Source organism: Trachemys scripta, chromosome 1, assembly GCF_013100865.1.
Source record: "Trachemys scripta elegans isolate TJP31775 chromosome 1, CAS_Tse_1.0, whole genome shotgun sequence".
In the NCBI taxonomy this organism is placed as follows: domain Eukaryota; kingdom Metazoa; phylum Chordata; order Testudines; family Emydidae; genus Trachemys; species Trachemys scripta.
Genome location: NC_048298.1, coordinates 40501842 through 40514751, shown reverse-complemented (window position 1 = coordinate 40514751; position 12910 = coordinate 40501842). Strand labels below are relative to the sequence as shown.

The window sequence follows — 12910 nt, the reverse complement described above, 5'->3', positions numbered from 1 at the left end:
ACTAGGCACATACCTGACCTAAGTGGTGCTATGACCCCATGTGGTGATGCCATTGTCTCAGATTTGGCCTGGCCCTCCCTTCCTCATGACAAAAGTGTGGCCAGGCTGAATTTGAAAGAGTGGCATTGCGCACAGAGTCACAGTGTTGCTTAGGTTTGGCCCGGCTGCTCCAGGCAAGTTGAAATGCCATTTACTCTCCTTTGGGGCGGTTGGGTCAAATCTGAGTGGGTAGCAGGGTGGGAAGCACTTCTCCTTCTTGCCATTGCTGAGAGGCCAGCTTCTGCACCCTGGATCCCTCACAGGGGCCTGCCTGGCCTCATCCTGCTTCCAATATACCCTTTGCTCTGCCCACAGGAGTCACTCAGTGACAGCCTCAAGATCTGCCACAAGTATGGGGGACTGCAGACTGCCCACACAGGAGCCAGCAGAAGAGGGGTGGCAGAGATCCCTGCATAGGGTGACCAGATAGCAACTGTGAAAAAACTGGACGGGGGTGGGGGGTAATAGGCATCTATATAAGAAAAAGTCCCAAAAAACGAGACTGTCTCTTTAAAAATGGGACATCTGGTCAACCTATCCCTGCAGGTGCAGACACGATGGGGTTAACAGGGCAGTGTCCATCCATCCAGTCACTATAGGACAGGGTTAACTAAGCTACGTCTGTGCAGTGGAAGCCAGACATGCTTGGGTTTTAGATCACTATTGTATCTGTGCTGGCCAGGACAAGGTTAATATAAATGCATCCATACTGTGGGAGTATCTAGTTTAGCTGGCCAGTAGAGGAGCTCAGAATTGTATGTTTGCCTAGGTCCCAGTGATGGGTTAATCTGGACCTGTAGAATTTAGCATGCTTGGGTTTCTATTCTGAGGTCAAGAAAGGACAACCTGAATGCTTGTTGAGCAATAAACCAATTATAATTTCTAGTTTATGATAGCACCCACGATGTGTTAGGCACTTTCCAAACAGTCAAGAAGAAATGATGGTTCCTGCCTGAAGCAGATTCCAGTCTGAGGAGAGACAGATAGGTAAACAGAGATTAGGGGAAGGGGAACAAGAGGTAGGGACTTTTTAATACAAGTCAAATAGATTCACTGCAGGCAGCATTGCAGAAGTGGGTCTTTAAGAGGGACTTATATGTGGATGGGGGCATGTGGTACAAGACATGGAGGCAATTAAGCAAGAAGCTGACAAATAGGTGGATGAGTATGGGAACATCTGCAGAGAAGAGGAGGTGGAAGCAACACATCTTAAGTAGGGAGGGGCAGAGCTATAGAGCTTTGAAGGAAGCAACAAGAAGCTGAACTTTGATATAATAGTGCATGGACAGCCAACTTATGGAGCTCTCATGTTATGCAAAGGCACCAAGTATGGGCAGAAGAAAATGAGAGAGGACATAGTGTAGTGAGAGTACTTGAATGGACCCCAGGATAAGCAGTGGCTAGGGTTATTGTCTTCAAAACTGAAAATAACTTCATTACTCATTCTTTCCTACTGTTAAAAATAATTACAAACATCCTCTCTTTGCCCACAATTCTTCATAGTAATCTTGTCATAAATATTTTGCATTCTTACAAGATTACTGTGTCAGGCACAGGAGAAATTAAATTAACATTAAAGTGCACGGGCCAAACTCTGTTCTCGACTGTACTCCTGCAGCCCCATTAAAGTTAAATCAAACCAAGCTAAAATTAAGAGGGTTGCATAGAGTAGCTGAGAGCAGAATTTGGCCCTAAATCCACTTGTCTGGGGATTGCCCTTCTCCAAAGAAAAAAAATGTTTGAAAGGGAGATGAATGTGGATAATTTGGATTGTAAATATTTAAGGGCAGGGACAGGGAGACAGCTCTTGATTCCAGTGAAGTAATGGCAAAACTATTAATTTCAATTAGATCAGGATTTGGCTCAGTGGGGCAGATTTACAGCTGCTATAAATTGCCATAGTAATATTGACTTCCACAATGCTACATGGATTTACACCAGCTGAGAATCTGGCCCATTGTTTTTAGTTTGTCTGTAAAGTATCATATACATTTTGGCTCTCAAGTACTACAGTTGCAAATGCCTTAGAAATACCTCAACACATTTCTAATACTGTGTAAAGAACAAATAATGCCCCTTCTCTTATGTTTTGCAGACAATATTGAACTAGGAGATCTCTACAGTAGCCTCTTACATCATGAGAATACTGTTTGAAAGTGAGATACTATTACATATTATCCAATTGGCTCAGCTCATTGTGTGGCTACAGATTACATTTATTTGGAGTTCCACATTTGCAATGAAACCAGCCCAACCACTAGTTTTCCAGAGAAAACCTTTTATAGCTGCCTGGAATGCACCCACAGATCAATGCTCACTGAAATATAACATAACTCTGAACCTGAAAATGTTCCATGTGATTGGAAGCCCACTGGCCAGAGCAAGAGGGCAGAATGTGACTATATTTTATGTGAATAGACTGGGATACTACCCATGGTACACATCGCAGGAAATCCCTGTAAATGGTGGCCTACCTCAAAACTTCAGCTTGCAAACTCATCTGGAAAAAGCTGGCCAAGACATTCAATATTACATTCCTGCTGAGGACTTTAAAGGATTAGCTGTCATAGACTGGGAATACTGGAGGCCTCAGTGGGCACGCAACTGGAACACAAAAGATATTTACAGGCGAAAGTCACGGAAGCTCATTTCTGAAATGCAAGGCAATATTTCAACAAATGACATTGAAAATTTGGCCAAACTCTCCTTTGAAGAAAGTGCAAAGGCTTTCATGAAGGAGACAATTGAGCTAGGGATTAAAAGCAGACCTCTGGGGCTCTGGGGATACTATTTATACCCTGATTGCCACAATTATAATTTTCATGACCAGGACTACACTGGTTCCTGCCCAGAGAGTGAAGTTTTGAGGAACAATGAACTTTCCTGGCTCTGGGATAGCAGTGCAGCTCTGTATCCTTCCATTGGCATCAAGAAAACCCTTGGAAACAGTGAAAACATATTACGTTTCTCACAATTTAGGGTGACTGAGTCCATGAGGATCTCCTCCATGACATCTCATGACTATGCTCTGCCTGTGTTTGTCTATACTAGACTAAGTTACCGAGATGATCCTTTATTATTTCTTTCTAAGGTAAGCCAACGTTAGGAGTTATGGAGGCTGTTTAACAGATCTAATCATCATTATTGCAGAGATGCTTTGTACATTTGTAAAGGCTTGTATATGGGTCTACTCTGCTGATTAATGTTTAAATGACTACATGTTTTTAAAACAGCCAAAGTTCAGCAGTAAACATCTGAAATACACTACAAAAAAAAAAAAAAATCTGCAGTGGACAGAACTTTGTCCAATAAAATATATTACCTCAGCCACTATGTATCTCTAACATTTTTGTAATGTATATATTTTTCTCCAGTTCAGCACTGTGCTATAGTCCTGTCAGGATATGAGAAAGCTAGAGAATTTTTACAGATTTTACTTTGCTGGAATGCAAATGGTTAATAAATTAACACAAAATGCTTTTCTTCTGCAAAGCACTATACAGCTATTAACTAATTCTCATAGCTGTTAGGTAGGTATTATTCGCCTTTTACAGGAGAGAAACTGAGGAGGAGATGTTAAGCAACTTGCCCAGTACCACATAGGTAGTCTATATGGGAGCTGGGTTTCAAACTTGGGAGTTGCTGCCCCAGGCCCCAACCCTACGAAGACTTAGTCAAGTGCCTAACTTTAAGCATGTGAGCAGTCCCATTGAAGCCAGTAGGACTACATTCTTAAAGTGAAACGTGTGTATGTGTTTGCAGGATCAGGGCCTTATATGAGACCATTCTTCTCTTTTGGGTACAGAGATCCTCTCAGAAAAAGATAATCTTCTTTTTAATAACAAACGTAATCTTCTTGTAACAGCTCTGGCTGAACTCCACATTATCGACAGCCACCAGGTTGCTGTATTAGACTCAAACCTTGGCTCCCACAGGTTTTTAAGCTTACTGAGTCTGAGCAGTATCCAGACACTGGCTGTATGTTACACTGTCCCAGTGCATGTCACTCACCACACTGGGCTGGCACTTCCTGCTGGCTGTCTTGGGGATTAGCTCAACGCTGACACCACCATCAGCAGTCTGCACACCGTCATCCAATCTCCGCCATCAGCCTGCAGCCCCTCTTGCAGCCTCAGGAATCGCAGCATCTTCTTCTGTGTCACTGTCTGTGATCCCCCCTTCTGGGGGAGTTTAACTTCTAGTCCAGCCACTTCCCCAGTGGCTGAGGTAGGGGTGCTAGACCCTGGGTCCCGACACTTTAGATGGCAGTCAGGTGTTGCCTTCCTTCCAACTCCTCAGTATATTTTCCTGGGCCACTTCCCCGCAGCCCCAGCACCTTCTTTGCCCTTACCTCAGGGCCTCAGCATGCCAGTCCTAGCAGCCAGCCAGGAGCTACCTCTCACTCCCCCGGTCCTGCCCAGTGCTGCTCTGTCCAGGGTGCTAGCTTCCTTCTACCTGCAAGTTTCAGAGTAGCAGCCGTGTTAGTCTGTATCCGCAAAAAGAAGAACAGGAGTACTTGTGGCACCTTAGAGACCAACAAATTTATTAGAGCATAAGCTTTCGTGGACTACAGCCCACTTCTTCTACCTGCAAGGCATCCAGTCCTCCCTCCTTGAGCTCCCAGGAGTAATTGACCCCACTTTGCCCTGCAGCTCTTTTTATATGGGCCTGCCGGGCCTTGATTGGCTGCTCCTCACAGCCCCTCCTCTATTGGCTGTTTCTTGCACAGCCTCCCTAGGGTTCTATCAATCCCCTACAGGCTAGTGTGAAGCCAACACCCCATCACACAAGCCTTTCAGAAAGTCAAGGTGGGTGAGATAATATCTTTCATTTTATCATCTTCTGTTGGTGAGAGAGACAAGCTCTTCTTCAAGTCTGGGAAATGTACTCAGCGTGTCACAGCTAAATAATTTAGCATATCTATTTTATCTTGTTTTTAGCTGAGACACTCTAAGTACCTCACCCAGAACTGAAGAAGAGCTCTGTGTAGTTTGAAAGCTTGTCTCTCTCACTAACAGAAGTTGGCCCAATAAAAGATATGCCTCACCTACCTTGTCTCGCTAATATCCTGGGGCTGACATGGCTACAACTGCACTTCATAAAGCCTTTCAGGCATATTCCCAAGGAACATAGTCCAAGGCTTGTACACCTTCTTGGGATGTGGGACCTCACAGCCTAACTCTGCTAGGCCACCAAGACCAATATGGCCCTCCCGAGTCTCTCCAGTGGCTCACATGCTGTCTCCAGAGCTTTACCCTTATGGGTACACTGGGTCCCTTTGGGGACGTTGACAGTTAAAGCAAGTAACACACACACTTTGCAAAGGAACTTCTGAAACATACATCTTACTGATAGGTAAGCACAAGAGATATATAGGTCTGTAGAAAAATAACAAACACCTGCACATAAGACTCTCCCTCAGTTTCCTTACCCTTCTTTGTAAAATGCTTTGAGATCTATTGATGAAAAGTGCTATATGAGAACTAGGTATTATTATTAGTCAGCATCTTTCAGGGAACCCAGGGTCTGCCTGCACCCCTACGCCTTCTGCCCAGTCTTGCCTTATGGTTTTGGTTTCCCTCTAAACAGAAGCTCCTAACATCTTAACTCTTCAGGTACTTCCCTTGCAGTTTTTCATTCTCTGTCCAATCCTCAATGTATTGTGGCTTTCAACATCCCCAATGTTTGTTACAGGAGTCATTAGCAAGTCAATAGCCTTTGGCTGGTAGTTTCCATTGTTCTACTAGGGCCAGGCTATTCAATTGTTAATGGACCTTAATGTCTGTTCCATTTAGAGATAGATCCCCAGGTGCAACATTCCCTCCCTTTGATACCAGAGGGATGATGTAAGGATACAGTGGAAGACATTGCTGAGGTTATAAACATAAAATCAGAATGGAATTTATAAATTCACATAGATTCCCAAATTGTCATACTTTCTCTTTTATTTAAGTTATACAATGCCAGTCTTCTCCCTCCTTGAATTTGCTGTCCATTCATGATAACTGCTAATCTTATATGAAGGCCTGAATGAGTTCACACTGAAAAAAAGCAAGGACAATGCATGACCTTGGACTTGGAATTACATCTTTCTAAATCTGACAAAGACTGGAACTGATTGGTGTACAGAAGTGGCTGCTTCTCCCTTGTTTTTAGCCAAGATTTATTAGCTGAACTCTTTAAGGAGTTTTCATGTAAAAAAAAAATCTCAGGACTTCTAGTAAATGTACTACACTATGTAGTAAATAATTAATACTATACTATTGCCAACATAAATGAAAATAAAATTATTTTCCCTGGTTTGATTGTTCACTTGAAAAATTCAGTAATTCCCCATCACTATGCCAGCAATTAGTGTACATTTGCAAGGATCTATTTAATGATATTTATTAATTATCTTTGTATCCAGAAAATTAAGGCTTGTGGGCAAACAATTTCTCAAAAAGAATCTTCTTTAAATTTTGTTTCATATTTATCTACATAGACTTTGCACCACTCTCCTGCCATCAGAAACAGAAAGTCTTTCTCTTGATGTTCCACCCAAGAAATATTCCCTAGATGAGCCTGATCCTGCAGTCCTAATGAATTAAAGCAAAACCTTGGATCCAAACATCCCAAGACTTTGGAATGTTCCAGATCTGAGATACAATTTTACATCATGAGTCCATCCCTATTTCAATAGCATTTTAGATCTTTACAGAAATTATGGACCAGATCTATTGAAGTCCATAAAGCTATGTCTATTTACACCCACTGAGGAGCTGGCCCTTTGTGAGCTAGCACTGTGACACATACTACAAAATGAGAGGTGAATGCAATAAAAAGTATGCACAGTGTTTTCAATAAAATATCAAGAAGATTCTATTTTTGTCTGGACTAGAAATCCATATAGTCCCATGAGTTTTGTATAACACTTACATTTTGTTTAACGCTAACACTTGCCTGGCTTTAATAACCACAAACTGTGAAAGCAATAAATTAGACTGACAGTGATGTCTTTATTGTTTTCACTGTAGCAAGATCTTATTAGCACTATTGGAGAAAGTGCTGCCTTGGGAGCTTCAGGAATTGTTATTTGGGGAGATATGAATTTAACGTCATCAGAGGTAAGTCAGTGCCATAATGCTAATTCAAATGTACTAGCACAGCATATATCTTCATTCCATTATATGAACAACATTTTCCAAATACATCAATTCCTTTGAGTTCTGAATTCCAGCTGGTGTGATAGCTCATAAAGTCCCCTTAGCCACCCAATCAAGATCATGATGGAATGGTGGGGATTCGGGTGCGGGTGGCTCGTTGGGGTGGTCCAGTGGCACGGAGAGTGGGGCTCATAAGGGCGGGGCAGTTTCTGGGTGCAGGAGGGTAAGGCTCAGAGAGAGGGTCTGGGTTTGAGGGGGTCTGGATCCACAGGAGTTGGGTGGATGCGGGAGAAGCTCCCTGTAAAGTAATCCCTCCCCCTGCAGCTGAGGAATGATGTGTGCAGGAAGCATGGAGGGGAGTTTACAGAGCTTCCTACAGCCAGGGGAGAAATTTGGGGGTGGGTCTGACATGGCCCCGGATGCTGTGCAGGGGAAGAGGACTAACAGCTGAAACTGGCGCAGGAAAGGAGCCACCAGCCGGGTCTTCCCAAGTCCCACCCTCTGCCCCACAGTGATTTACATCTCTGCTGGCTGCCCAGGGCACCCAAACCATACTGCTGGGGAGGGTCGCATGACTGCTCTTGTGGCATCCCTTTGCTTCTCCATCAAAAAATCATTTTTCTGTGGGGAAGCAAAGAAATCTACAGGGGACATAAATTATGTGCATGTGCAGTGGCACAGAATTCCCCCAGGAGTAAAGTAGATATGCTCAACTGTCAGTATTGAAATCGATTTCTGAAGCCAGTTATTTGAACACAGAGCTGTGGCTCCAATCAAATTAAAAGATCTTAATGAGACACTATCAGGTTATTTTTTAAAATAAACAATCTCTTAGTGTATATATCTAGTACTATTTTAGATAGATTATTAAAATTGAAATTATGTTGACTAATTCTAGCTCCAATTGTAAAGCTTTTTGTTTACATTTTACATATTTCTCAGTTTGAACAAAGAGTACAGACTAGTGAGTTTCTCTTCAGCTAAGTTGTTTTCTCTGCTATTTACAGGGCAACTGTACAAAGGTGAAACAATTTGTTGCTACTGAATTAGGGATCTACATCATCAATGTGACCAAAGCAGCAGAGGTGTGCAGCAAGCATCTTTGTCAGAATAATGGGCGATGTATACGAAGAAAATGGAAAGCCCTGGATTACCTTCATTTGAATCCTAAAAACTTCAAAATAGAAGCTTCAGAGGACCAAGAATTTACAGTGAGAGGAGAAGCATCAAGTACTGACCTGGAAGTAATGTCACAGAAATTCATCTGTCACTGTTATCAGGGCTATGAAGGAGCTGATTGCCGGAAAGTTCAGACTTCAGATAAGCAACCTGGAAGTTCTGCAGATTTCCTCTTACCCAGAACATTAGTAATGATAAGTTTGCTTTCTTTGCCTTTCTATTTTCTGAGTGTTAACTTGTGAGTAATCATACTGAATACAGTCTTTCTAGATTCCATAGGTTCAGAGGAACAACTTTGATAAGAGAGATTATGACAATACTCCATTGTCTTTTAAAAATCAAGTGAGATATTGTAGCAATGAAAACACTATTAGAGTGCTACCTAAAATCAATCAACACAGAATCGGGCACCTTTTTTTGGCTTGGAAGAGATCTTATGTATGTTCTACCCAGCATAGTAGGACCAGGGGTTAAATGTTATTTTAAATTCCGTATCTATGTTATACTACATGTCAAGATTTACATTCTGCTGACAAATTAATGCATCACTAGAAACCCTAATTCATCTTCTTGCTCACTAGCAGGAACTAGCAACTCCCTTCCTGCTTCTCAACTCACATCATGCCCAAATAAACCTCTCCCCATTGTCCTGACCCATCCTAGAATATTCCCCTTCTCCTTGTATAATACATTTCCCTCCAGCCAGGCCATTTCCCCCTGCTGTCTTTTGCTTCCCAGTGCAAAAGAAAGGCCAGGAATTGGCTACAGAAGATGGGCTATGTCAAGGGGCAGACTGGGAGGGAAAATTGAGGGATGTTTTCAGCAAAGAAGGAATGTTGTGGTATTCACTTTTCCAAAACATTCTAACCTGCCCTGCCTCCCAGAGTCCAGAAACTCTCCTTCCGTCCTAGCACACACATCTCTTGCGCCTATTCAAAAACTTCTGGAAAATGGCCTGTCTTCACAGTATTGCATGTGTGGATATTAACAGTTTTCTTAGGGTTAAGTGTAGAAATGTGGATTTATTTGAATGGAGCAATTACAATCTATTTGGTGAATAATGACATGCATTCTTAAAAATATACACACAACAAATTATGTCATTACACAGCAGGCAAGGTACTGGAAAGAAGGATGGTCCAGTGGTTAGGGGCTAGCCAGCAAAACAGGAGATGGAGGTTCAACTGCTTGCGTTGCCACAAATGTTGTGTGTGGCCTTGGGTAAAAATCAGTTAGGTGCAGAGCTTCAAAGGTATTTAGGCTCCTAACTGCCATTGAAATAGAGGAATCTGTGCCTCTATTCCCCATCTGTAGAATATTTTAATGCTGCCCTATCTCATATGGGTGTTGTCAGGATAAACCTTTAAAAAAGGGATTGTGAGGCACTCAGCTCCTTTGGCAATGGAGACCATGTAAGTGCCATAGAAAATCTGTGACAGAACGGTTGTACTCCTTTGTTGAATGAAATATGTCAAAACCCATTGAGGGAGGCCAAAAAACAGACAAGCAAGACTTGTGTTTAAGACTATATTTTACAAACACAGATGAAATGAAGAATATTTCTTTTAATAAATGAGTGCAGAAGAACTGCCAAGAACTTTTTAAAGCAATTTTTTTTTTTTTTGCTAGCAACTAGAATTGATAGAAAAAAATGTGGAATAGTTTTCCCATCAGCAAATGCAATGGTGTCAAAATCTAAATGTTTTGTGGGAATTTATCAATTTCAGCAAAATTTTCCCCAGTAAAGTGTTGAAACTAATAATTTTGACATTCTTTTTTCATTTCGATAATGTTGACATGTTTCATTTCAATAAGGTAAAAATGTTTCATTTTGACAATTTTCTTTCATTTTGACTTTATTATTATATGTTATGTATTATTTAATGTTTTATATTATATTGTAATGTTTCAGCATTGTCTAAATGAAACACTTCAGTATTATTGAAAAAAAATGATTTGATGTTTCCAAATAATTTTTTTTTTCAGAAGTTTCATTCTGTGGTACATTTTGAAATTTCAACTTTTTGTTCTGATTAGGAACAAAAACAATTTTTGGCATGTTGAGATGGAAATTCCATTTTCTGGCCAGCTCCCATGTAAAGGTCTTTAAAAAAGAATTGTGCAGACTCCATTAGTGTTTGTTAAAAAATTGTGAGTGAGGCTGGTTTTACTCAATAATCTAAAGTGACTCCATTAGCGAGAAAGCTCTTGTGCACATTCACATCACTTTACTCTTCAGCGCAGGGAATCTACACTGCATTATACAAGTGCTGGACCCAGACCTTGCAGCCATGTTAATGCATCCATATTGCTCTATGCAGACCTTCCGATTTGGGTCTGCAGCTTGACATCCACACTGCAAAATGGCATGGCTTGGATCCAGGTCACACTGGAACTTGGGCTTTGACCCACCTTTCTAGCCGGGTCCTAGCACCTGGGTCCTGAGTGCCTGCTGACCCAAGTCAGACTGATTTGTGTGTGGACAGAAGAGGGGTTTGGGTTCAAAGCTGAGTCAGAGCCCAGACTTAGTGTGCAGTGTAGATATGCAATTACAGTTTGTACAGCACCCAGGACAATGGAGCCCTGACCTTAATCTGGGCTCCTGGACATTACGATCATATAAAAAATATGTTTAATCAAAAAAAATCATCGAATGTTTCTATTGTAAAACAAGGTGACAAAAGCAAGGAAATTCATGATTAAATCTGCTTCTCTACCTTTAACTAACCTTGTTATGTCCAAGGATTGCAATAAATACTATATAGCACAGAATGTCTCCTAATAACGCCTGAGTAGCATTTAGTTAAATCTTAACTTTGAATTTTTCTTGCTTTCTGGTTTGTATTACACCCTTAATGCTACTAATAATAAATAAGAATTACACTGGGCACTTTCAGTCAGGTCTTGACTCTTTTACAAAGCTATTTAAACCGAGCTCCTACCCGTGAGATGTTGTGATGTGCCTAGGTATTGCAGCACATACTGCACGGTACGCTAGGGAACGTCACCTAATGATGTTTGAAAGGCACACACAGTTAAAGACAGATTAATTTCCTGTTTCTTTGATTTGTCACACCTGTTTTACTGCTATTAATATTTCAATGTTTCTGTTAAGAACACTTACAAAAATATGGCATTTAATCATGCTGTAGCTACTGTCTGTGATGAGGAAATATTTACATGTTCTAAAGTTACAATAGGGCACAGTGATGAGTGATGGTTTCCACCATTAGCCACCAGTTTATAAACAAATAATATACAACCTCAATGTTCTCAGTTTAGAAGTGTGTTAGCTTTTTTTAAGGCATGCATTGACCCATGAGTGGGGAACCAGACTACCCATATTCTCTTCTATACCATCTGTCATTCTGAATGTATTTTTTTCAAAATACCCTGTAGCCTTGAAGCTGAAGACTGGAAAAACAACTAATCTGTGGCATTAATGCTGAATTTCTTAAGAATGTGGAGCCACACCTCTTAGCATGTCTGAACAAAACTGCAGATACCAGGAGGACTTGGAATAAAGTTACTCTTTACTGGCACAGGTGCAATAATTTTTCCTTTTTTTCAAAGCAAACCATAGGTGCATTGTGCTGCTCTCTTCCCTTATAGATTCATAGATTCAAGGACTGGAAGGGACCTCGAGAGGTCATCGAGTCCAGTCCCCTGCCTACATGGCAGGACCAAATACTGTCTAGACCATCCCTGATAGACATTTATCTACCCTACTCTTAAATATCTCCAGAGATGGAGATTCCACAATCTTGACTGAGAATCTTTGGAGTAATCTAAACAAATTCTTCTAATGCTCCTCCCCCCACTTCAAAATTCCAGAGAAAGTTACACATGTCCAAGGAAAGGAAGAGCTTTCTTCTTATGTGACATCACCATTAGTGGAGATTTCCAACCATGGTAGCTCATTCTGTATGATCCTCTGCTAATCTCCGTGTGGATGAATAGGCCTTTTGATCCACCCAAGATATTACATCATCCATCCAAGATCTTCTTTTTCTGCCTCGTTTTGTTTTGCCATCAAATTTCTCTTCCAGTGCCCAGAAACATGAAACTCCTACTGAACCCCTTAAAATATGCCCAGCAAATCGAATGTTTTGTTTCATAAAATCTGACTAGTGTTTGCTGAGATCCAATCATCTCCACCACTTTTTCACCGGTTACATGGTCTATTCATGACATTTTCAGAATTATTCTATACAATCCTTCAACTTATGGTGTTACTTTCTTTATTATCTATTGTTTGAATGTCCAGGTTTCAAAGCTGTAATTTAACACAGAAGAGCTTTATCCAAGCTTCAAGGAAAATCAAAGCACTTACTTATAATACCTTAGATAGCTAAAGAATTATGTGCAGGATTGTATAACATACTGCAAAAACTGAATTTTAAAAAGATATCAGAGAAAAATCTGTCACTGCTTCAGCATCTCCATAATTGGGAACAGTGTTGAGCCAGATCTTTAACTGGTGTAAATCAGTGTGGAGCCCTTGACATCAACGTGCCATTGAGGCTGTGTGTAAGGGTGGGATTATG

General features: G+C 41.1%; 1 protein-coding gene across 1 annotated transcript; it reads left to right on the top strand.

The window, feature by feature from the left end:
- Nucleotides 1-2176: 2176 nt before the first annotated feature.
- Nucleotides 2177-8605, top strand: HYAL4 (hyaluronidase 4). Its single transcript, XM_034752770.1, has 3 exons — nucleotides 2177-3130; nucleotides 7056-7145; nucleotides 8192-8605. The coding sequence occupies exons 1-3, from the start codon at nucleotides 2177-2179 to the stop codon at nucleotides 8603-8605; spliced, it is 1458 nt and encodes a 485-aa protein (XP_034608661.1).
- Nucleotides 8606-12910: the final 4305 nt, after the last annotated feature.